Source organism: Dipteris shenzhenensis, chromosome 12 (assembly GCF_047967505.1).
Source record: "Dipteris shenzhenensis isolate YYH24624 ecotype China chromosome 12, Dip_SZ_1.0, whole genome shotgun sequence".
NCBI lineage: Eukaryota > Viridiplantae > Streptophyta > Polypodiopsida > Gleicheniales > Dipteridaceae > Dipteris > Dipteris shenzhenensis.
In genome coordinates, this window is record NC_141607.1 from 9,045,007 (window position 1) to 9,071,882 (window position 26,876).

Sequence of the window (26,876 nt, forward strand, 5' to 3'; positions counted from 1 at the left end):
TGAATGCGAGTTAAAGCATAGAGTTCCCATTATGTAAGTTAATTCAAAACAAAAATTTCCATAATCCCATTGTTATAAATGTTTAAAGAGGATGATGTCCTCATTGGATGTATTCTAAGCAGAGACAAATTTCCCCTACCCTCAAAGCCAGAGGGATCGATGATATACATTGTATCAATTGAATATTTCATTTAAGTGACACTTGTTCATTGGCTCCACTAATTGAAAAGTAAATCAAAAGTAGATTCCAATGTGTTCATGATTCTACAGAGGATTCAAAGCAAGGCAGACCCCAATAGGATGGTTCAAAAGACAAAAGTGAACTGAGAGTCTGATGTGCACCTTGACAAAGTGAAGGGTCCAAGTTAGGATCTGGAACCATCACCACAGACCTGCATGTGACACATGATGTAAATCAGAACACAGACTTTAAGAATGGGATTAGGGAATACAATATCCACTCCAAATCAAGGCATCCAAGGCAAGCGGTTAATATCGGAGATAACAGCTATCTCTGAGAGCTGCTCCCCTATGTGTACGATTCAGTCCTTCCAGCGAATCGACTCGGTCCGACAGCAGAACACATCAGGTGATTTTCAAATCCCATCAAAAAGACATGAGAGGTGCAATTTATAGGCTATTGGGACATGAAATCCTAGAATATTTCTTCATTCACAATGCTACATGATCACATTACAATGATATTTGGAGTTTGGACAGAGCTATTTAGAAATCATATGACTTAAAATAGCTGTGTATGAAAATACAATGAATGAAGTCATCAAATATGAAGTTTTACAATGAAGATAACCTTGGGGATTCTCCAAAAGGACGTGTGGAGATGTACAAGCCACAAAATATTTCTGAAACATTGTATGAAGAAAGATTAGATCAAAATATTCAATTGATTGGTGCCAATCTTCTACGAGAGCACTTCTGCCAGAGGATAGTTTTCCTCCAGGAATGGAATGGCTCCTAGCACGCTTTTGCCCATTTAAGGTGTTTTGTTTCTCATGCCTTGCACGATGTATTTCTGCCATGAGCTCTGCTCTTTGGATTTTTTTCATACTTAATAGGAGTCTTTTTATTGAGAAAAAAAAGGCTCTACAAGAGCTTTGCCACAAGGCACTGCCCGATATATGAAACCCAAAATCCAACTATTTAAATGCAAAAATCAACAAATCTCAAACCAAACACCCTATAGTATGTATTGAGTCAATCCAAAGTGCTAGAACATGTCAGAGCCATCAAAAAAGATAGCTAGATCCAAATTGCAACAGGGAGCTCCAAATCAAATCCCAATCTTATCTAAATTCTTGGTTCAAGTTCACATTGATGCCAGGTGCTTAAACCAGCTAATCATCAGTCAGTAGTATTTAAGGATGGTAAAATCGGCAAGCTGCACTCCAGGAACTATTATGGGTTTGCATAGGACGTGATCCCAAGCAAGAGCAAGCGCTAAGAGAGGTTCTTAAGCAAGTTCACAGCCGATAGGTCTCTAAATAAAAACCACAGCAAGCAAAGGCTCAAGCTACATCCATATATGATCACAATTTTAGTCAGGAGGTGGCTAAGTAAGAGAGCAGTCGAAATGACCATGTGGATTCAAGGTTTAGGTGCCAGAAGCACTCCAAGACACTCGAAGTGAAATCACAAACTAGTCTTCTATTCATGTCACACCTTGTGGGCTGAATTTTCATACTGTTGGTCCCTTTGCTTCAACATGTATTGGAGCACTCAAAGCAAGAAATGAAAATGTATCCAAGGAGAAATCCAACAGTGCAAAACATTTTTTTATCCTGGAGCGCAGCAGCCAGTATGATGAAAGGAGCATCATCCATATGCCACAGACAATACTCTCACACTTTCCTGTTGCAAAATTGCAGTTTTCTCTCTATTTTGCAAAATTTTCAGCATCTTTTTGAAGATGTGTAAAGCTGTTTTATAATGCAGGTGATTGGGACGTAACAGAACCACCTACAATAGGCAAAATTAAGTTTGTGTAATCAACACTAATTTTTGTTTGGGGAAAATTTCACATCCCGTTAGAAAAGAGAGAGAGAGCTAGAGAGCTGAACGTTGTGCTTGCAATAGATCCAAGTGAGTAGTACAAGAAGTCGGATAGGTTTTGTCTAAGTGACAAAACCTTATCCTTCACTAACCGTAGTTAGTGAACTAACTGTGGTTAGGGGAAAAAACTTCTAAAATGAGGGAAAGTGCCCCTAACCTTCTACTTATTACATTACATTGGTCACTGCTAAAATATAATAATAATTCTAACACCCCCCTGCAGTGCCAATGTCATGTACAAGGAAATGATCAATCACCAAAAGGAGATAAGTTCAGGGCACTGCGAAATGCCTCAAACTTTTCACGTGGAAGTACTTTGGTGAAGATGTCTGCAACATTGTCGTGTGTTGACACATAGATCATACTGATCTCTCCTGCATGCAACTTCTCTCTGACATAGTGATAGTGAACCTCAATGTGCTTCGTGCGAGCATGAAACACAGGATTCTTTGCCATTGCTATAGCACTCTGACTATCAGTGAGAATCGGAGAAGGACCCTCCAATGAAAGATGAAGATCAGCAAACAAACGACGCAGCCAAACACATTCAACTGTCGCTGTGAAAGCTGCCCTATACTCAGCTTCACATGAGGAGGTAGCCACTGTAGACTGTTTCTTGCTCAACCAAGAAATGCAGCATGTCCTAGAAAGAAACAATTCCCACTGGTGGACTGCCTAGTATCATAGTCTCCAGCCCAATCTGAGTCACTGTAAGCATGCATCTGCAAGTCACCCCCCCTGGGAAACATCAAGCCAAAAGACTTCTTATCTTGCAAGTAACGGAAGATTCGTTTTACAGCCTGCCAATGCATAATCTTTGGGCTGTGCATATACCTGCTCACCTGAGAAACTGAAAACTGAATATCAGGTCGTGTATTGCAGAGACAAATGAGGCATCCAATAGCCTGACTATAGAGTGTGACATCAATTGATTCACCCGCATCATGCACTGTAAGCTTCAGCCCCGAGGCTTGCAATCATGCATGTTGAATCTGTCCAAGAGTTTTTGAACATACTTGGACTGAGACATAACAATGCCACGTTTCTCTTGAATAAACTAGATCCCCAAAAAGAAATGTAACAAGCCCAAGTCTGACATATCAAATGTAGCTTTCAATTGGGCTTTGAAATCTGCAATTACTTCCTCATTTGATCCGGTGAGCAGCATGTCATCTACATAAAGAATGATGACCAAAATATCCCCCCCATCCTTCTTGATGTAGAGGGTGCTCTCAGTTGGACTATTGTGCAGTCCCTTGCTGGTTAGAAAGGCATCAATTTTGGCATACCATGCACGTAGGGCTTGTTTCAGCCCATACAAAGCTTTATTCAGCTTGCATACTTAATGTGCATTTCCTGAAATTTCAAAACCCGGAGGTTGTTTGACATAAACCTCTTCCAACAAGTCTCCATTAAGGAAAGCTGTTTTAATGTCCAACTGATGAACATTCCATTCAAAATTTGTAACCATTGCTACAACTGACCTGATGGTGGTCATTCTGGATGTAGGAGCAAAAGTCTCCTCATAATCTATGCCCTTTTTCTGAGCATATCCTTTTGCAACCAGCCTTGCCTTGTACCGATCAATGGACCCATCTAGCTTCCCAACGTGTACCTATGGAATTCTTATCTGGTGGCAAATTCACAACATCCCAAGTTTGATTTTTATGAATACTCATCGTGCATGGCATTCATCCAATGCACATTATCCTTCGCTTCTTCAAATGTCTCAGGCTCCTCATCATCAAGAAGAGTAACTGCATAAGCTGATTCAACTAAATGAGCTCCCTCCATGTGCCTTACTGCACTACGAGTTCTGCCAGGCAATGGAGCTTCAAGCCTACTCTCCCTGAGAGTCTGAAGCAACCAATGCGGAACTGTTTTGGCTGCGTGTATCTCTTGAATTTCTTGCCTGACAACTTCATCCACACCCTGAGGTTGTACCAATTCAGCTGGGGGCTGAATCTGTACTTATGGAGCTGACGGAAGAGGTTGTAACATCTGAGTTTCAGCGGGGGAACCAAATGCTATAGGAAGCATCCCCTCAAACACATCATCTGAAGAGGCCGGAATCTGAAATTCAGCATGTGTATGTGCAGATATTTTAGAGAATATAACATCTCTACTAACAAAAATCTTGCGTGTAGCAGGATTGTAGAGACGATAGCCTTTGCTTTGTGAACTATATCCCACAAAAATGCATTTGAGTGCCTTATCTGACAACTTGTGTCCACAAGCACGTGGGCATATGCAACACAACCAAAAACTCGGAAATGGTCCACTGAAGGCTTTCTCCCATGCCACGCCTCATAGGGAGTGATTGTCTTCAAAGCCTTTGTAGGATCTCGATTTAAAATATAGTTGGCACACATGAGGCCTCCTAGCCAAAACCTGTGAGGCAGAATTTTAATTGTAAGCATGCATCTGTCCATTTCCATGGCGGTGCGATTCTTCCGTTCAGCTTTGCCATTCTGTTGAGGCGTAAGCCTCACTGTAAGTTGATGCATAATGCCTTTTTCTTTCAGAAATGTCTCAAATCCACAAAGTGTTTGAAATGCATAAACACTTCTGATTTTGCCTTGAGACCATAGACCCAAGTGTAGTTGGTAAAGTCATCTATGAATGAACCCTAAAAGCAGGTGTCCTCATGGGACCGCAGACATCACTGTGAATAAGCTGTAATTTCGTGTATTTTTTACTGCATCATCCTTTTTAAAGGAAAGCCTATGCATTTTTCCAAGAATGCAACCTTCACATGCATGATGAGGAGGCGACTCCAAAGGAGGTAATGCATCAACCATATCATGCCTCTAAAGTGTCATTAAGCTGCCATAGCTCATGTGCCCATACCTGGCATGCCATAACTCCGCATTTTGCATCGCAGCAGTGGGAGTGCTAACTGATAATGCAAGATGGGATCTTTTTTCATATAAATCAAGCTGAAAAAGACCCCGATACAAAGTGCCAGACAACCTCAAAGCATAGTCATTTTCTTTGTCTCTGACTGCACACTTTTCATCATAAAAAACAACATGAAATCCTCCTCTATTGAGGGAGGACACTGAAAGCAAATTCTTCTTAATGCCTGGCACAAAGAGTACATCTGAAATTCTGAAATCTGTGCCATCAGTGGATGTGAGAATAATGTCTCCCACTCCACACACTGAATAAGAAGAATTATTTGCACAAGTTACCTTCTTCTTGGTGGGTGAAGAATGCAGAGTCACAAACAGACTTTTCTTGGATGTGATGTGCTTTGAAGCACCACTATCAAAATACCAAGTATGTAGTGTCTCATCAACACTAAAAGAGCATTCATCCTTTGAAGGATCGTAACTACAAGTTCAGAAAGCATATAGATCATCATCATTAGTGGCTGTAGTATCTGAACTACCCACTGAAAAATCTGAAGTGCAAGACAGAAGGCATAGTGCTCTTCAACCAAGTTGGCTGCAACATCTCCTCCATCATGAGAATGTGGAACTGATGCATCTGACACATCCATACCGGAATCCCTTTTCTTCTCTTTGGCTATGCATTTCTTGCACTCTCCAATATAATGACCTAGCTTCTTGCAATAATGACAGATGCCCTTCTTTTTCTGCTTATTTATATCACCCTGTGCCTTATAAGAAGGCTGTCCAGAATCAGCTTTATGCTGATGTGTGGGCTGATTGGCATGTGGTTTATGCTGCCCTTTACCCTTGGGTTTGAACTTGGAGAGCATAGCATGCTCGCCAGCCCGGGTTGCCATATTTCTACGTGTTTGTTCCTCCTGCAACAGAAGTCCTACCAACTCGTGAAAGGAGAGAGGATTGCTGCCCCCCCTGTTAGAATTATTGTTATAATTTAGCAGTGACCAATGTAATGTAATAAGTAGGTTAGGGGCACTTTTCCCTCATTTTAGAGGTTTTTCTACCTAACCACAGTTAGCTCCCTAACTACGGTTAGTGAAGGATAAGGTTTTGTCACTTAGACAAAACCTATCCAACTCTTCAGTTGTATCTCTCTCTTCTATTGCAACTATTGCTTTCAGCTCTCACTCTCCAACTCACATTTGGTATCAGAGCAGCAAGACCCTGCACCCTACTCCCTGCTCTTCTTGTTTGTCGTCCGTACAATCTGTACGGACTCAGCTCTTGCACATTCCCGTACAGCTCCTACGCTTTGTACAAATCAGCCGTACGAATCAGCGCCGTACGCTTCGTTTTGAATCAGCCACCATGCGTTGATACCTACTCGTCTGTACAATAGGTTTACCCAGCTTGACCTCCAGCTTGCGACCGTACAACCCCGTACGACTGTACGGATCCGTATCGTCTACCCCATACCAGCCTGCATCACCATTCCATACAAGGACCTGGTGCTGCATCCGTCCAAACACCTCGAAATCCATACGCCCTGTCAACGCCGTGTGTACTTGTTCACATTCCGTACCTGTAGACTCGACCGTACAACTGCACCGCACATGTGGCCGTGCAGTCGTACAGTTTCCATACAACCTACACATATCCCGTACAGATTTGCACCGTACTCCGCAGCTCCTGTCCGTACGACGTACAAGCCGTACACGCTGCCATCAAATCTGTGCATTTCGTCGTACAGTCCGTACAAAGAGCTGTACACAGTCCGTACAGAAATCCGTACATGAATCCGTACAATCCGTACAATCCATACATTGTACGGATTTTGTGCTAACAGTTTCGTACTATCAGTTCCGTACAATCAGAGGAGACCGTACTTTCTGCAGATTTTCTCTTTGCAGGTGGACTCTGGAAGGTGTTTCCTGATAGGCATTTGCGCAGAGAGCCATTGTTTGGCTAAGATCTTGCAAGAATTTGGGGCGTTCCGTATTTGGGGACAGACTTTGCATTTGTTGCAGAGAATCGCAAAAATTTGGGGCTTTTGCAATCACACTGCAATTTTGCAGTGAAATATGGGACTTTTGCAGGCAGAGCGCAATTTGTGCAACATTTGGGGCTTTTAGACCATTTGCCCCTTTCTGGTTGCAATTTCAAGCCACAACTTGGGGCCTTTTGTGTTGGGAGAGCAATTTGCAGGATTCAGTTCACACTGCCTTTCTATAAGTGTTTTGAAGTACTTTTGGCAGGTTTTGGGAGAGATTGGATGCTCTGGCAGATTTCTGACAACGACATTACAGAGATTTGTGTTGCATTTTCAGCAAGTGTTTGGCTGTATTTTTTTGGGAATTGTGCACTCCATTCCCAGCAAGGGAATTCAGATTTGCATTTACTGTATTTTCTTTCTCAGACATGGCCCAGCAAAATCAAAATGATTTCCACTTCAGTGGTCTCTCACAAGAGGATAAGCTGGATGGTACCAACTACTCCCTCTGGAGTTTTATGGTACGCAACATTCTAATTTCCCATAATTTCTGGGACTATGTAAATGGGGATGAGATCCGGCCAGCAAATGTGGCACCTAATACCCCTCCCCAGCAAGGAGGAGGCAGAGGTCGTGCATAGGCTACAGCTGCAGGGGACAAAATATTGGTGCAGCTATACCTACTACTCCAGAGCAAAAGAGATGGGATTCACGTGATGCTTTAGCTTTGTCGTGTATTTCTCTTTCAGTGAAAAGATTCATCATTCCGCATATCCGGTCGTGTAAGACCTCAAAGGCAGCATGGGATATTTTGGAGAGCATGTATGCAGCTCGGAATGATGCCACGGTGTCTTTTTTGAAAAGAGAATTGTCTCATACACATATGGAAGAGGGTTACTCCATGTCCGTGCACCTCACAAAGCTACAGGATTTACGAGAGCAATTGCTGAATATTGATGAGATCATTCCTGATTCAGAGATGATTACCACTACTCTGAATTCTCTTCCTGAGTCTTATCTCAGCTTTCATACCTCGCTGAATTTGTCATTGAGGAGGGATACAAATCCTCTCAATTTTCACGAGTTGATAGGACTTCTGTTGCAGGAAGAGCAGACCAGGAAAAACATGGCTTCACGAGCAGGTGAACATGCCATGCTTTCAAAATTCAAGCCTAAAGGAAAGGGACAAGCAAAGACATCAGCAAATCAGCCTTCCAGTGGTTCAGGACAGCCTTCTCAAAAGGCTAAGGGTGATGCAAGTAAGCCCAAGAAGAAGGGTATATGTCATTACTGCCAAAAGCCAGGTCATTACATTGGAGAATGCAAGAAGAGGCTTGCAAAAGAAAAGAAAAACAGCTCCAGTATGGCTGTTTCAGATTCAGCTCCTCATGCATTCGACAATGAGCAAGCTACAGCCAACTTTGTGGAACATGACTATGTTGAGAGTTCATGCTCAACATCATGTGATCATGTGTGCATAGCACCATCACGTGATCATATGTGCATAGCACTAACCTTATAGAGTGCTATAAAGGAAAGGGTTAGCTCCCCTAACCCTAACCCTAAAAGGGTTTGTATATATTCTATTTTTTCAACTAATTCTAGTGTACAGTTAGTCATTTGTGGTGTGCTCTCTAGCTGTGCCCTCTCTCCTCATCTCCACTCTTCTCCTCTCCCCTCTTCATATTTTGTCATGGTATCAGAGCTCCCTTGTCTTCCGTTGAGACATTGAGTTTCTTGAGAGTGTGAGAGAGATTGTGAGATTGAGAGTTCTCTTGAGTGATTGTGAGATCTTTCCCTTCACTTCCGTTGAGAGAAATTTCCGTCATTGAGAAGAAATTTCCGTCCATTCTTCTTTCTTTGAGTTCATTCTTGAGAGATTTTAGTTCCTTCCTTTGAGTGTTTCTTGAGTTGAGAGAGAGAGAGAGATTCTTCATTGATTGTGAGAGTTTCACTCTTGAGAATTGTTATCTCTTTGTCCTTGTGGGAGAGATTTGACATTCTAGTTTGAGGGAAAACTTGTCTCCAAAGAGCTACGACACAGCAAAGAAAGTGTTGCGCTACAAGGCTTCTACGCCAACGGGATGGCGACGTCCTTCTTCAGCAAAGCTTCCTACGAGCCTCCAACGAATGCCCACGACCTCTCTAGCATGCTTCGCAAGCAAGGAAGCAACTAAAGCGCACTACAACGAAAAGCTCTTGGCCATCGACAGCCAAGAGTTGCAGTCAGCTTCAACGCTTCCTCCAAACGACTGCATAACGACCAAGTGGAGCTCCTCAACTCCTCAAGGGACGAGCGATCTTCACGGTATTCTCGCTGCCGTTTCTTGGGGTGTTCTTCTCATCGTGGAAGCTATGGCGGCTCGGTACCTTGGTCAATGCCTTCAACAACGGCTCGCCCACACAAATACCAATCGATGCCGAAGAAGTTGCTGTGCCTTGAATGCGATCCAGCAAACACCGCTGTTATTACATGACACAGATCTGTGAATCGTGCTGAAATAGTGCTTCGTAAAACCACTGCCGAAGTTTATCTGCAGGCGATTTATATGAAAGTAGACATAACTATCGTTGATAAACCTTGACTTTCAAGTTGCCGTTCTTCTTGTCAGACAACGCGCCAGTAAAAGGTGGACTCAGTCTGCAGAGATCTCAGCTCTAAGAAAAAATATGTACATAGAGCTTTCGATCTGCTATGCGCTCTCATTTCTCCAAAATAAATTATGAAGGCTTTGCTTGTAAGGCTCAAGCAATATCCTCCCGTCGCATTTTCGCACCCCACGATTCTTTTGCAAATGACTCCGATTGCTGTCTTCGACGAAGGTTGCTCAGTTGCGCAGCAACGCGCGCCTCCAAACGGCTGCTTGCTTTGCTTCGACTCCAAGGAGGAGTGAGGACGTAACACTTCGATTCGCTGTGATGAGCCGTGTTGGCAGAGCTCTTATCGCCGTCGCCAAGCCACCATAGCCAGCAGGCGCAGAGCCCGTAACGCAAGGCGCACACAACGGCCTCCGCCCTGCACAGAACCAGAATACGCATTGCCAGGTAGAAAGCGAGAACCAGAATACGCCATCTACTGCAACACGGGCGCCACCAACGAGCGGAGATCTCCGGAGTGCCCCATCGAAGAAGAAGACGGAATCTTTGAGATTCCGTCAGAATCTCAAAGATTCCGATCGTCCTCCTTGTGACACGTGGCCCTTATCCATCTGCCACGTCATCAGCCAATCTTATCTGCCACGTCACCATCGGAGCCACGTCATCAGCGCCACGTAAGCAGTCCACGTCATTCTGCCACGTCACCTCTGCCACGTCATCACTGCCACGTCATCACTGCCACGTCAGCTGCCACGTCATCACTGCCACGTCAACTGCCACGTCAGCACTGCCACGTCATCAGGCCACGTCATCTGCCACGTCATCTGTGCCACGTCATCACTGCCACGTCATCAGGCCACGTCATCTGCCACGTCACTTGTGCCACGTCATCTGTGCCACGTCATCAGTGCCACGTCATCAGTGACACCTCAGCACTGCCACCTCAGCACAGAGCTTCACTGGCACACCTCTTGCTAAGCACAGTGCCACATCATCACTGCATGTGACTCACAGTGACACATCATCATTGAGCACCATTTGCACTCCTTTTGCCCCTCCACCTAGATCAAGTCATATCTCTTGATCCAGGAAGAATTTGAGGGTGCTCCAAAAAGGAAAGTCGCTCGATTTTTCGTGCTCTACGCGCTCGTTACATCACGCGCACATTTCGGCGCAAGTTACACTCACATTTGAGCCTCGCCAACAAAACCACTTCCTTCACGCACATTTGCCTCTACATCGACGCATCTGACCCAGCACTTAAAAGGAACAAAGGAAAAGGAATTATTTGCTGCTCTTTCATCGATCGACGGTTGGTTTAGATCTAGATCAGAGTAGACTAGATCGCCATAGAGGGGACGCTTTGAATTCCCCAAGTTGCCAATCTAAGCCATGCCCGAAATTCCCGACTAGTACCTACTCGGAGTCAGTCCATACGCTCACATCCGATTTCACATCATTGCATTACCTGAAACCTTACGTTCATCAGTTCAGTGAGCAGACTTCAGAGTTCAGAGGCATTGCAGATTGACTCAGTGGGCAGATAGCACTTGATTTCACACACACATGCCACCATTGTAAAGCCTATTTGGCTATCTCACGGCATCGTGCACATCATTTTTCAGCCTTGTAAAGCCTCTTGGCTATTCCCGGCATCATTGCCACAAGCCTTGTAACACAGGTCAGATCTTATTTACTGCAGTTCTATCTTCACCGACGGTACAGAGATTTCACTTGGCATCTTCAGTGTATTTGCAGTTGATTCATACAGAGTTTTCCAGGACACTTTTTGAGTACATTGTTTGCACCATGTCGACTAGCAACCTCAATCTGGAGGCATCTGCTAAGTTAGACAACTCCAATTACGGTACATGGAAATACCGAATGGAGACCATTCTTGTGCTTCAGGACAAATGGGAGTATGTTGATGGTTCCATACCTAGACCATTGGCCGATCCAGCCACGAGTAGCTCTACTCCATCTGTTGTCACAGCACCAGCAACGGGATCTACATCGGGATCTACATCTACACAAACAATTTCCGCACCAGTAGCAGATCCTGCCATTGCCCGAGCTCAAGCAGAATGGGATAAGAAAGACAAGTATGCCTATCACCTGATCAAGCAGAATGTGCAAGATGTCATGCTAGGACAGCTCAACACAGTCAAGACATCAAAAGAAGCATGGGATATGTTCGCAGCTCTCTACGAGTCCAAGAACACATCCAGGATTCTCACCTTGAGAAACCAGATCAACCAGAGTTTCCGCAACAGCAGTGAAACCGGTCATGCTTATGTACTCCGCATCAAAGACTACAACAATCAACTTGCAGCAGCAGGAGAGACTATGAATCCCGCAGAAATGGTTCAAGTAATCCTGAATGGACTAGGAGAAGGATATGAGAATCTGGTCCAGAGTATTGCCATCCAACGGCAAATTCCAACACTGGAAGAACTTCAGTCAGTTCTACTTGGTGAAGAACTCAGGACTCAAGCCATTCAAGCACGTAAAGGTCATTCTAATGATCAGGCATTCACCGCTTCAGACAGAAGCAGAGGCAAAGGCAGAAACAGAGGTAGATCATATCAGAAAAGTGGTCAAAATCAAAGTCAGAATCAGCATCAGCATCAGCAGCATCCTCGGCAACATCAAAATCAGCAAAGAGGAAATCATTCCAACAGAGGAAGATTCCAAGGACGAGGGAATGCATCCACCAATGTGTCAAACATTCAATGCAACTATTGTCACAAGTTTGGACACTATGAAAGAGATTGCCGCAAGAAGCAGTATGACCAAGGCGGTCAATCCAGCAGTAATCGAGGGAATTCCAGAGGAAGAGGAAATCATCGTGGTGGACATTCTAGTCACAGTCATTTTGCAAATGAACATGGAAATATGTTTCTTGCAAGTGAGGAATTGCATCAGACTGATACAATGCACCTAGACACTGATTTCAATCCCAAAGAAGATTTCAGCTATCAAGTCGACCAAGTGGAACAGGATCCTTGGTACATCGACAGCGGTGCATCATCTCATATGACAAATCATCAGGAATGGTTCACAGAAATGAAGCCATTAGAAGGTCAAAAGAATGTCATCTATACAGCAGACAATACACCGAATCTGGTTCAAGGGACAGGTGTTATCCCTATGAACAATTTCACTGGTACAAAAGGATTAGTCAAAGATGTGCTCTATGTTCCGAAGCTCAGCAAGAACCTTTTGTCAGTAGGTCAAATGACGGAACACAACTACAAAGTCATCTTCGACGGTGATGAATGCACTATCAGAGACAAATCCAAAAGAGGTCAGCTAGTAGCAAAAGGTGTCAAGGAAGGACGCTTGTACAGGATGCTAGCTACAGTACCAGATAAACATGCCATGTCAGCTCAAATGCAACAGATGCCACTATCTGCAAAATGGCATAAGAGATATGGTCATGTCAACTTCAAGTACTTGTTAGATCTAAGGAATCAAAATATGGCAATTGGGATTCCGAAGCTACAGTTTCTTGGAAAGGTTTGTGAAGCATGCTGCTTCGGCAAACAAAAGCGAACCAACTTTATCAGAAGTACCTCTCGTGCACGAGGTATTCTTGATTTAATTCATACAGATGTATGGGGTTATGCCCAGACCCGCAGCATCAATGGTTCACTTTATTACTTGACCTTCATCGACGACTACAGCAGATATTGTTGGGTCTATTTTCTGAAAGAGAAATCTGAAGTGTTTGCCAGATTTCAAGAATTCAAAGCCATGGTAGAAAACCAGACAGGCAGAAAAATCAAGGTCATGAGATCAGACAGAGGAGGTGAATACATGTCTTCAGCCTTCATGAACTTTTGCAAAACTCACGGCATTCGAAGACAATTCACATGTGCAGATACTCCTCAGCAAAATGCAATAGCTGAAAGGAAGAATGGGACTTTAGCAGACAGTGCTAGAGCAATGCTTAGTGAAAAGCATCTTCCGAATCAGTATTGGGCAGAAGCAATAGCTACAGCTAACTACTTGCTTAATCGGCTTCCTACCGAACCGATACAAGGTATGACTCCTTATGAAGCATTCACTGGACACAAGCCACGCATTGGGCATCTCCGCATATTTGGTTGCATAGCATATGCCCACATACATGATGATCATCGCAGGAAATTGGATGCGAAGTCACGCAAATGCATCATGGTTGGCTACAGTGAAGAAAGTAAAGCATACAAATTGTATGATCCCATCAACCGCAAAGTCATTATCTCCAGAGATGTAATCTTCGATGAGGAATCAGAATGGAAAACCTCACCTACACAGGAGATAGAAGCATCGACTTCACAGTCATCTACAGAACAGGTTGATGAAGAAGAGCAAGAATTGCCAGCAACACCCCAATCAGCGTCACAGCAGCTCAGACGGTCTACTAGGAAAAGCAGACCACCAGCCAGATTGACATATGCTCAGAAAGGCAAAGCAATTCAGGTGGAAACCACCAACTATGCTCTTATGACTACCATCATGGCTACAGAAGAGCCAGTGTACTTCGAAGACGCAGTAGATAAGCCAGAATGGCAAACTGCAATGAATGAAGAAATGGATGCTTTGTATAAAAATAACACTTGGGAATTATGCGACCTTCCACCAGGAAAGAAGGCCATAGCCAACAAATGGGTATACAAAGTGAAGTACAATCCAGATAACAGTATTCAGAGATACAAAGCCAGATTAGTTGCAAAAGGATTTGCACAACAATATGGCCAAGATTATGATGAGACTTATGCTCCAGTAGCAAAGATGGATTCCATACGGTTCTTGATATCACTAGCGACACTCAGTAAATGGAATGTGTATCAGCTCGATGTCAAGAATGCATTTCTCAATGGTTATCTAGACGAGGATGTCTACATGCAACAACCAGCAGGTTATGTTGAACCAGGAAAAGAGAACAAGGTTTGCCATCTCAAGAAAAGTCTCTACGGCTTAAAACAAGCACCCAGAAGTTGGTACAGCAGAATTGACAAGTATTTTGCTGATCTGGGATACATAAAGTCCAATGCAGATCATACTCTCTACTACACAGTTCAAGGGGAAGATATTACTATTGCACTTTTGTACGTAGATGATCTGATTGTGACAGGAAGCAAGGATAGCTTCATCAGAAAGCTAAAACAAGACTTATCTGCAGAGTTCGACATGAAAGATCTTGGACTTATGCACTATTGTCTTGGAATTGAGTTCTGGAGAGATTCAGATAGCACATTCATGAGTCAGCTCAAGTATGTTGACAGTCTCCTGAAGAAGTTTCATATGGCAGATTGCAAGATTGCAGCCACTCCCATGGAACAGAGTTTGAAACTTACTAAAGATTCAGAAAAGCCTACAGTCAATGACAGATACTACAGGCAACTCATTGGATCTCTTATATATCTGACAATCACACGGCCAGATATTTGTTATGCAGTAAGCTCACTAGCACAGTTTATGGCAAATCCAAAACAGTCTCACTGGAATGCAGCCAAAAGAGTCTTGAGATACATCAGAGGTACAAGACAATTTGGGATAGAATACAGAGGAAGTCATCCACGGTTGCATGGATACTGTGACAGTGACTATGCTGGAGATCATGAGACCAGGAGATCGACACAGGGATATGCATTTTTCCTTGGTCACGGTGCTATATCATGGTTGTCAAACAAACAACCAACTGTTTCTTTGTCTTCGACTGAAGCAGAATATAGGGCACTCACTACAGGTGCATGTGAAGCTATATGGCTCAGAAGACTATTGTCAGAAACAGATTACTTTGATAAGTCAAAGCCAACAATAATATACTGTGATAATCAATCGGCTCAAGCATTGGCCAAAAATCCAGTATATCACTCCAGAACAAAGCACATTGATGTCAGAGAGCACTTCATCAGAGAAAGAGTGTTACTTGGTGACATCACACTGCAGCATTGTGATAGCAAAGAAAATGTTGCAGACATCTTTACCAAACCACTCGGTAAAGAGCTATTCGAGAAACACCGACTAGCTCTTGGTTTGATGCAGAGGAAGGACATTCCCATTAAAGGGGTGTGATGGAATGTAATGCTCATGTAATGCTCAGTCCTTCTTCGATTCCCCAGAATCATCATCTTGAGGGAAGGCCTACTTCATGATGTTGATCTTGAGGGAAGGTGTTGAGAGTTCATGCTCAACATCATGTGATCATGTGTGCATAGCACCATCACATGATCATATGTGCATAGCACTAACCTTATAGAGTGCTATAAAGGAAAGGGTTAGCTCCCCTAACCCTAACCCTAAAAGGGTTTGTATATATTCTATTTTTTCAACTAATTCTAGTGTACAGTTAGTCATTTGTGGTGTGCTCTCTAGCTGTGCCCTCTCTCCTCATCTCCACTCTTCTCCTCTCCCCTCTTCATATTTTGTCAGACTATGCCTTCTTGTCTTGCATTTCAGACTCTCAGTTGGCTGCTCTGGATATTACAGCCACTTGTAATCATGACTCTTATGCTTTTCTGACATGCAGTTATGATTCTTCCAAGGATGCATCAGCTTTCAGTGTCAATGAGACACTACATACATGGTATTTTGATAGCGGTGCCTCAAAGCATATCACTTCCAGGAAGTGTCTTTTCACATCTCTGCATCCACCTCCCGTTGGTAAAAAGGTCACATGTGCCAACAACTCCTCCTATTCAGTTCGTGGTACAAGAGAAGTTGAACTTACAGCCATTGATGGCTCAACATTCAAAATTTCTGATGTCTTGTATGTGCCTGGTATCACAAAAAATCTACTTTCAGTGTCGACTCTTAACAGAGCTGGATTTCAGGTCATTTTTGAAGATGACAAGTGTGCAGTCCATAACAGAGAGAGTGACCATGCCTTGAGATTGTCTGGCACTTTATTACGTGGTCTTTTTCAGCTTGACATGTAAGAGAAAAGACCAGCACATGCTCTTGCAGTTTCCACTCCTATTGCTGCTATGTAGAATGCGGAGTTATGGCATGCCAGATATGGACGAACACATGCATTATGGCAGCTTGATGACACTTCAAAAACATGCTATGGTTGATGCATTGCCTCCTCTTGAAACACCTCCTCCACATGCCTGTGAAGGATGCATTCTTGGTAAAATGCACAGATTTCCTTTCAAGAAGGATGGATCAGTAAAAGATGTTCGAAAATTACAGCTTATTCATAGTGATGTCTATGGTCCCATGAGGACTCCTTCATTGGGTGGTCATCTTTACTTTGTCACTTTTATAGATGACTACTCCAACTACACTTGGGTTTATGGGCTGAAACACAAATCAGAAGTGTTTATGGTTTTCAAACACTTTGCAGCCATGGTTGAGAATGAATCAGGACTCAAGATACAAACATTACGCACAGATAGAGAAGGGGAGTATTTGTCTACACATTTTGATGCATTTTTGAAAGACAAGGGCATTGCACATCAGCTTACAGTGAGCAAAATGGCAAAGCTGAGAGGAAAAATCGTACTCTTATGGAGATGGATAGATGCATGCTAAAAACCAAAAAATTGCCTCACAAATTTTGGCTTGAAGGTCTCATGTGTGCCAATTATGTTTTGAATCGGGCTCCTACAAAAGCTTTGAAGACCAAGACTCCCTATGAAGTTTGGAAAGGCAGAAAGCCTTCTGTGGATCACTTTCGTGTTTTTGGATGCCTTGCATATGCTCATGTGCCTGTTGAGTTTCGGCATAAATTATCTGATAAGGCAATCAAATGCATTTTTGTTGGGTACAGTGCACAGAGCAAGGGCTACCGTCTCTACAATCCTGTCACACACAAGATTATTGTCAGTAGAGATGTTATATTTGCAGAAAATTCAGCTCACACTCAAGCTGAATTTGAAATGCCTACTTCTTCCGATGATGTCTTTAAGGGATTACTACCCATTGCCTTGGGTTCCCCTCTGATATATCTGATGCAAATCACAATTTACAAATACCTCCACATGCTCCGATTCAGCCACAGGATGTCTTACCACCTCCACAAGCAGTGGAAGAGGTTGTTCAGCAAGAAATTGCAGATATACATGCAGCAAAAACAGTTCCAAATTGGCTGTTACAAACTCTCAGGGAGAGTAAAATTGATGCTCCATTACCTGGTAGAACTCGTAGTGCAGTAAGGCATGGAGGGGGAGCTCTTTCAGTTGAATCAACTTATGAGGTACTCTTCTTGATGAGGAGGAGCCTGAGACATTTGAAGAAGCACAGGATAATGTGCATTGGATGAATGCCATGCACGATGAATTGCAGTCCATTCAGAAAAATCAAACATGGGAAGTTGTGGATTTGCCACCAGGTAAACATGCCATAGGTACACGGTGGGTTTTCAAAGTCAAAAGAAAGCCAAACAACCTCCGGGCTTTGAAATTTCAGGAAATGCACATCAAGTATGCAAGCTAAATAAAGCTTTGTATGGGCTGAAACAAGCCCCACGTGCATGGTATGCCAAAATTCATGTCTTTCTGACCAGCAAGGGGCTGCACAATAGTCCAACTGAGAGCACCCTCTACATCAAGAAGGATGGGGGGAATATTTTAGTCATCATTCTTTATGTAGATGACTTACTGCTCACAGGGTCAAATGAGGATAATATTGCAGATTTTAAAGCTGAATTGCAGACCACTTTTGACATGTCAGATTTGGGGCTGCTATACTTTTATTTGGGGATCCAGTTCACTCAAGAGAAAAGTGGCATCGTTATGTCTCAATCCAAGTATGTGCAGAAACTCTTGGACAGATTCAACATGCAGGATTATAAGCCCATAGCTACTCCCATGGAGCTGGGGCTGAAGCTTACAATGCATGATGCAGGTGAATCAATTGATGTCACACTCTATAGTCAGGCTGTTGGATGCCTCATTTATCTCTGCAATACACGACCTGATATTCAGTTTGCAGTTTCTCAGGTGAGCAGGTATATGCACAGCCCAAAGACTATGCATTGGCAGGCTATAAAACGCATCTTCCGTTCCTTGCAAGGTACAAAGTCTTTTGGCTTGATGTTTCCCAGGGGAGGTGACTTGCAGATGCATGCCTACAGTGACTCAGATTGGGCTGGAGACTATGACACTAGGCAGTCCACAAGTGGCAATTGTTTCTTTTTGGGCAAAGCTTGTATTTCTTGGTTGAGCAAGAAACAGTCTACAGTGGCTACCTCCTCATGTGAAGCTGAGTACAGGGCAGCTTTCACAGCGATAGTTGAATGTGTTTGGCTGCGTCGTTTATTTGCTGATCTTCATCTTTCATTGGAGGGTCCTTCTCCAATTCTCACTGATAGTCAGAGTGCTATTGCAATGGCAAAGAATCCTGTGTTTCATGCTTGCACGAAGCACATTGAGGTTCACTATCACTATGTCAGAGAGAAGTTGCATGCAGGAGAGATCAATATGATCTATGTGTCAACACATGACAATGTTGCAGACATTTTTACCAAAGCACTTCCACGTGAAAAGTTTGAGGCATTTCGCAGTGCCCTGAACTTATCTCCTTTTGGTGATTGATCATTTCCTTGTACATGACATTGGCACTCCAAGGGGGTGTTAGAATTATTGTTATAATTTAGTAGTGACCAATGTAATGTAATAAGTAGGTTAGGGGCACTTTTCCCTCATTTTAGAGGTTTTTCCCCAACCACACTTAGTTCACTAACTACGGTTAGTGAAGGATAAGGTTTTGTCACTTAGACAAAACCTATCCCACTCTTCAATTGTATCTCTCTCTTCTATTGCAACTATTGCTTTCAGCTCTCACTCTCCAACTCACACCCCCTCAATGACAGATTCAACGAGGTGTGGAAACCGAGATAGGACTCAGGAAGAGAGTTCAAAGTGGTGGTGATCATCTCTGAATCCGGAATGACTTCATCAATATTCAGCAATTGTTCCCTGAGGTCCTGAAGCTTTGTGAGGTAAGAATTCATGGAATCTCCCTCTTCCATATTTGTATGAGAAAGTTCTCGCGTCAGAAAGGAAACCCTGGCATCATTTCTTGTTGCAAACATACTTTCAAGTATCTCCCAAGCTGCCATAGATGTCTTGCATGACCGAATATGAGGTATAATGAACCTCTTGACAGAAAGAGAAATTACTGAAAGAGCTTGTGCATCTCTAGAGTCCCATCTTTTCTGCTCTGCTGTGGGAGCTCCTGGAGCGGCTGCTCCAATCACCTGTGCTGTATTTGCACCTCTTCCCCTACCTCCAGCAATAGGAGTGACAGGTATAGGCGTTGTATCTGGTCTTTCTTCATCCCCATTGACATAATCCCAAAGATGTCTGCCAACCAAGATATTGCGAACCATGAAACTCCACAAGGAGTAGTTGGTGCCATCCAACTTATCCTCCTATGTGAGAACCCCGAACACCTCATTTGAGTTGTTCTGAGCCATTTTCACCAGATAATCTAAAAAAATACAGCAGGCTGACCAAGTGAAATCCTTTCCTGGGATATATAATGCACAAGTAAAATCTGCAAAGAAAAATTTACCCACAGTGACAAATACTGTCACAGCCTGTCAAAGGCTAAGAATGCACTTCAATTTGTCCTGCAAATACTCTCAAAAACTTCCAAAAAACACTGCAGAATTTGCCAATGTCTGCAATGTCACTCAAAATGAGTCCAAAATTGCCTGCAACAGTCCCAAAATGCTTGTACACTGCCAAATTGCATCAGAATGCCAAAAGCCCCAATTCCTTCAGGAAAATCGCATCCAAAAGAGGGAAAATTGCCTAAAAGCCCCAAAAATGCAAGAAATTACTATGTAAAGCAAAAAGCCCCAAATTTTTGCAAGAAATTGCAACTCAAAAAGGGACAAATTGACTGAAAGCCCCAATTTGCAATTTATATGCAAAAAGAACCAAATTCTACTGCCTATGTGTGCAAACGAGCACACCCTCAATCCCAAAATGCACCTGCTTGAATCCACAGCCAAACAATGGCTCACTGCACAAATGCCTGACAAAGATAAAAACACCTGAAAGCCCCAAAAATGCAAGAAATTACTATGTAAAGCAAAAAGCCCCAAATTTTTGCAAGCAATTGCAACTCAAAAAGGGACAAATTGACTGAAAGCCCCAATTTGCAATTTATATGCAAAAAGAACCAAATTCTACTGCCTATGTGTGCAAACGAGCACACCCTCAATCCCAAAATGCACCTGCTTGAATCCACAGCCAAACAATGGCTCACTGCACAAATGCCTGACAAAGATAAAAACACCTGCAATGAGAACTCTCCAAATGACCAATGCACCCTTTTGCAGAAGGACTAGAACAGCCCGTACAGTACGGATTGTACGACTGTACTGACAGCTAACGAGAGTTGTACGGCCCAGCATAGGTATGGTTGATCAGAACAGTACGGATGACCGTACTATTGTAGGGCCTAATACACGTTGATGGAGGAGCTTTTGCAAGTACATACAGAAGAACTGTCAGGAGCAGTACGAACAGCGCAAGAAAGCAGGTGTACAAAGTGATGCAAGTGTACGGTCAATAGTACGGTACGACAGTTGTACAACGAAGGTACATCGCAAGTACCTGTACCAAACAGCGCTGCTCAGAAAACAACGAGCATACAGCGCTTGTACGACAGTGTACAGACTGCTCACTGGAGCAGTGTACGGATGGGCACTTGTACGGACAAACTACAAGCAGAAGGTATGGACTGTACGGAAGAGTAGCAATGGTATGTGCAGGTCGTACAAACTGTACGTCGGGTGTTGAGCAAGGAGCAGGAAGCTGTTGAGCTAGGAGGAAGGTCTTGCTGCTCTGATACCAAATCTTAGAAAAAGAGAGAGAGAGCTAGAGAGCTGAACGTTGTGCTTGCAATAGATGAAGTGAGTAGTACAAGAAGTTGGATAGGTTTTGTCTAAGTGACAAAACCTTATCCTTCACTAACCGAACTGTGGTTAGGGGGAAAAACCTATAAAATGAGGGAAAAGTGCCCACTTATTACATTACATTGGTCACTGCTAGAATATAATAATAATTCTAACACATGCACGGGTTCATACAATCTAGACAGGACCCTCATCGCAGACCAAATTCACAGAGTGTGAATTCCACGTTAGTCTTACTGAATTTTCTGGAGCTACTCTATAAAGGCTGCTTCAGTTCTGGATCAGTTCGCCTCTTTTTGGGTTGTTTTTGGAGCTGGTCGACTAGAATTCTGATGGGTTTCGGTACTTTGGCAATGGATATTTTCGAAAAGCAAATCTCACAAAAAGGCTTTGCGACTACTTCCCATGCAGTCTGTTTGTTCTCCTAAGACTCATGGGGGACTAAATATTCTCAATCTTCAGTTTCATATGTTGGCAAGAAAGAGCACTATGATTGCTGATTTTTTTCAGCAAAAACAGCCATGGGCTATTATGTTAGCAGCTATGTGTGGAAACATGAAGTCCCATGCATATGGGCATTGGATTACAGATCACTAGGAAGCAGTCATGACCACATTTCATGGGAAAATTCCTGGCTGTCCTGTTTCTACTGCTTTTATTCATGATTGGAAGAGAATTCTCTCTTATGCTAAATGGTCAGGTGCTTCCTCCCATCATGGTAATTCTCTTCGCTTGGAAAGCATCCATTGGAGCAAGGTGTTTGAATCGCCTCTTGCTTTAAAGGCACCTATTAAAGCATATAATCTTATGAAATTGGGCATAAGATTTGTCGGAGATGTGGTGGATCAACATGGTTATGTGCTTTCATTTCCACAAGCTTGCAGGACATTCCCCTTGGGTCTGCATCATAGGCCCCTTTGGAGAATACTTACAACTATGTTGCAGCCCTTTGTTCCTGTTCCTCCACTGTTTGTACAGAACAGATTACTGGACTGGAATCTGACTTCCTTATCTCCTGCTACCTGTTCACTATCAATGCATAATTTGGCATCCTCGATGGTCTACAGATTTCTTCTTCCACCGCCATGGATTGATAAGCATGCCAACACTCTTTGGAATTCGGATAGGCCTTTATCTTGGTGGCAATCACAACTCAAGAAAATTTGGAAAGCTAAATTGCCATTGAAACAGAGGCTTTTCTTTTGGAGATGTATAGTGGGAGCTTTTTCCATTGGGGTGAAATTGGAAGCACGTCGTATTGCTTCCTCTTCCTGCCCCCGTTGTTCTCATCACCGTGAGACAGTTCCCCATTTGTTATGGTCTTGCCCGCACTCTCGGATATTGATCACTCATGTCTCTCTTTTGCTGCGGCTTCGGTTTCCCTCTATCAGATTCGTGAAACTCTTCTGGATGTTTGGATGCTTCTCATCTCAGATGTCTCCATTCCTCCTTTTCTTTCACTGGGCTCGTTTTTTGGTACTATGGACTATTTGGACAAGCTCTCATTATCGTGCTTTGTGGCAACAAATTATTTAATCCTTTTGGCTCAACCTTGGATTTCAGAGAAAGGCAATTCTATTTGGCGAATGCATCACACAGCCAAGTGGTGGAGAAAGAGATTAAAGCAGCTTTGGGCTTACAAAACTCCTCTTCGACAACAAGTTTTCTTCTGGCGAGTGCTTCTGGGGATTTTTCCATCTGGACAGATGTTGGCCCATAGACACATTGCTCCTGCTCGTTGCCACGAATGCTTGAGTCCTCAGGAGACTTTGCCTCATTTATTCTGGTTTTGTCCATGTTCTCGTGCATTCATCGATCTTCTTCGCCAGCGCCTGCGAGCGAGATTCCCGACTAGTCTTTCTGGAAAGTCTTTCTGGCTCTTTGGTTTTCATCCACCCAAATCAGAGTTTCATCTTTTCTTTGTTTGGGTTTGCTATTGGTCACTCTGGACTTTATGGACAGACAGGAACTGTAAAGTCTTTGGTGATTCCATATTTTCTTTGTTTGGTTTTTTTAAGCATTCTCTGCAGCAATCCTTCTTTGATTGCTTACAGACGCACTGCATAGATCATGATGTATATTTAGCATACACTGAGATTTTCAGTTGATGTACTTTTGGCTGCCTCATTTTGAGGTTGCTACTCTTGTAATATAATCAATCAAAAGTTTTCACTTTTTAAAAAAAAAAAGTGTGTGTGTGTGTGTGTGAGAGAGAGAGAGAGAGAAATATTTTGCTTGGGATTTAAGAGTATATAACCTTTCCTTTTGTGAGCCCCCAAATGAGGAAGGACAACATGAGGGAGGTAGACCAATAGCAAAAGAGGGCTATGAGGGAGTCCACGTGGGCTGCCATGTGGGCAGATCTGAGAGCTGTGGTCGTAGGGCTGCCACATGGGCAGCATGCAGGCTGTCATGTGAGCAGAATATATGACTGCATACAAGGACTGCTGCAGGGACCAGCAGCACCTGGAGCAGGTCAGCAGTCCAAACAGGTCTTTGGTGGCAGATCTGGGACAGGGCAGAGCCTAGAGGTTCAGAAGGCAGCAGAACAGGGTGGGCTAGTAGGCACCAGGTCCAGGGCTATTTATAGGCCTCTAGACTGGTTGGCTGATCAGAAACAGGGCCACACTGGGTCAGCTCAGTCTGGGTGGGCTGACAGACTGCTCGGCCAGGTCAGCAGGGCAAACAGCCCTATAAAAGGGCCCCATTGAGGGCCCTGCAGATTATCCAGCAGTCTAGTCTGCAGATCACTTCCAGGTGAAGAGCAGTGCATTGCAGTGATTCATTCAGGGTAGCTTGCACCTCATCCAGTGGCTGCAGACAGTAGCAGCAAGGAGGTCAAGGAACAGTACAGTGCCTCAACAATGGCTGTCCATTGAAGCAGCATGGTTCAATAACTAGGTCGGCATCTATCTCTATCTACATTCACTTGTGTACAGTAAAGGAAAGGAGTGAGATGTGAATTAAGAACTGTGTTTTTCCTAGGCTCCATTTATACACAATCTTCCTCCAGAAGTGTTGGCATGTCTCTTTTCTAACAGGGAATTCCACACAGTGGAAGTTGACATAGTAAACAGGAAAAAAGCACCAATGCACAATGTATCTCTTGCAACAAAGAATGCTTAGGGGGCACAAGAACACTTTCATTGCATGGGAACTCTGCAAGATAATAGGTAATCCTTGGTCTCAATTGCCCCTCTAGGATCCACACATTTTGGACAGGCATAACATCTAGAGATTCAAACAATTTGGTCAGTGCACATGAATGTGCAAGTCGAGGGATCAAAGTCTTCCTCATGACTCCGAGATGATATGACTTTGAATCATTCAGACATATTAGCTTTACTAAATCCAACGGTACCATCTCCTTCTACGCTACCATCCAAAGAGGTACAACGATAGAGACAGGAGAATTGTTTCAATAAGTTTACCTAGATGAGCACCCCTAAAACTGTTTCCAAAGACAGCAAAAACCTGAAATCAAGCTTACAGTTGAGCAACTTACATTCCGGCACTCGAGGCAGCTGCTACACCGGTAGGTGCATCCTCCAAGACTAGCACGGTTTCCAAGGCGGCTGGTGCACCCTACAAAAAAGCTCTTCATGAAATGTTAAAATCCAAACAAGGGTGCATATATGCACAAAAGGACTTGGCTCCAACTTGTGGGTTTTACAGGTCTTTAGACACTGTCGATTGTTTAGTAAGAAATAATAAAAAAGAAACGCTTTGAGGACTCGCAAGATCCATTAGGATTTGCCAAGGTTCTATAGTTATTTGCATGCTCTCACACTGACTGCAAAGCCACTACCTTTTTTTAAAATATATATAAATTAAAACTGGAAGGTAAATCGGTGTTATTTTTCCTTGAAGGTTTTACGAATAATACCTGCAAAGTTTTGATGTCAACTTTTTGAGATTTTTTGGCTTTATTTTTATAAACAGATCCAATAGACGACGATCTCTTCACCGGAAGGCATAAAGCCCGTTAGGCAGACATAAAGCCCGTTAGGCAGGCATAAAGCCCATTAGGCAAGCATAAAGCACGTTTGGTTGGCATGAAGCCCTTTCAATAGGAAAACGGGAAAAAAATTTACAGGCAAACCTGCTTTCTGGATAGCAATTTTTTTTTCAAGCAACGGCTTCAGCAGTTAACAGGCTTGCTCACAAACGAACACGCGAGACTTGGATGAGAGATCGAAAACCTTGAAGTGACTTGAAGACATGTAGCTGGAGGAAGCCAAGGCACGTTCTAAGGAGAGCTCAAGCTTGGAGGGAGAGTGGAGCCCCTGAATTGATTTATAGCCATGTTGGAGGGGGTAAAAAGCACACACAAGCTAATGAAAAGCCAACAGCCACATACAAGCTAAAAGTTGAAAAGCCTACAGCCATCTAAAAGTAGAGGTTAAGAATTTTAGAAATTCCTAATAAAAATTCCTAAAAAACTAAGAATAATCACAAAACTCCCACTCAACTCAATCCTAAAGCACTGTCTCTAGGAGAGCCATTACTAATAAATTAATCTCAAATACAATTTACAAAGTTGCACAAACAAGCTCACCTCAAATCTCAAATACAATTTACAAAGTTACACAAACAAGCTCACCTCAAATCTACTAGCTGCAACTACAAATATGTCGGGGGCTGGCTTTCCTCGCTTGACTTCTGGATCATCACCGACAACTACATGATGCATAAGGGAGAAAAGGTCTTTATGCCTCGTGGTTTTGAGATCATAATGGCGTTTGTGAGAGCTGCATCATCGAAAGTAAAAAGTGTGAAAAAATTTCAGTGAGACGGACGAGTCCTTTAATTCAGACAAGACAGATCGGGCCAACCTTGTTGCCACCGCCATGGGGACTTTGTGAGCATATAAATGTCGAACTAACCGTTCAGCACCTGGATTGAAGAGGCAAAAATGTCAAATCGTCCTTGCTGTATACTGGCAAAGTCACCTATAACGGCCCGAGAGAACTAACCAGGCAAAAGTTCGCTTTCAGGAAACATAGATAGCAGCATTTCCTCTCTTTGCCTTATGAACTCTTCCGGCGTGAGGACGCCGTCAAGATTAGTCTCCTTCACAAAAATCTCAGCCGCCTCCATTGCTTTCTTGCCCATCATTTTGGCTTTCAGGGACCAATCGAAATGCTTGCCATAGGATGCAAGTATTCGCTCTTGTACGTTGGTGTAAAATCTCTCTGTATCTGCTCAGTAAAAACGTGCACTCGCTGAATTACATCTCCACCAAGAGAACTCAGCGATCAAATTTTTCGGACGAAATGTCGTCGTTGTTTTAGCTTATGTACTGGAAACATACAACGTGAAGCATGCAGCGTAAGAGAAAACGTTCCGTACCCCGACAAGGAGAAATCACTAACCGAGCAAGAGACCATCCATGTCGAACACAACATGAGTGATACGAGCACGCCCCATACTGTGGCCTCTCACGTGGCCTTCCAGGTGAACTGTGCGCCCTCAAACTAATTCTAAAAAATTTCTA

General features: G+C 43.3%; 1 protein-coding gene across 1 annotated transcript; it reads right to left on the bottom strand.

The window, feature by feature from the left end:
- On the bottom strand, positions 1–26,876 carry LOC147895775 ((DL)-glycerol-3-phosphatase 2-like). The gene is made up of 6 exons (XM_087382625.1): positions 26,755–26,876; positions 26,356–26,580; positions 26,215–26,275; positions 25,983–26,130; positions 24,885–24,964; positions 1–392 (listed from the first exon to the last, which is right to left on the bottom strand). Exons 1-6 carry the CDS (start codon positions 26,807–26,809, stop codon positions 257–259), a joined length of 705 nt encoding a protein of 234 aa, XP_087238751.1. The 5' UTR covers positions 26,810–26,876; the 3' UTR covers positions 1–256.

Excerpts from the sequence above, each read along its gene's own strand:
- LOC147895775 (XM_087382625.1), bottom strand. The coding sequence starts at position 26,809 with ATGGGGCGTGCTCGTATCACTCATGTTGTGTTCGACATGGATGGTCTC. Across the intron at positions 26,131-26,214 it reads CCCATGGCGGTGGCAACAAG|CTCTCACAAACGCCATTATG; the intron begins GTTGGCCCGATC and ends TCGATGATGCAG. Across the intron at positions 24,965-25,982 it reads TTGCAGCTAGTAGATTTGAG|GGTGCACCAGCCGCCTTGGA; the intron begins GTGAGCTTGTTT and ends GCTTTTTTGTAG.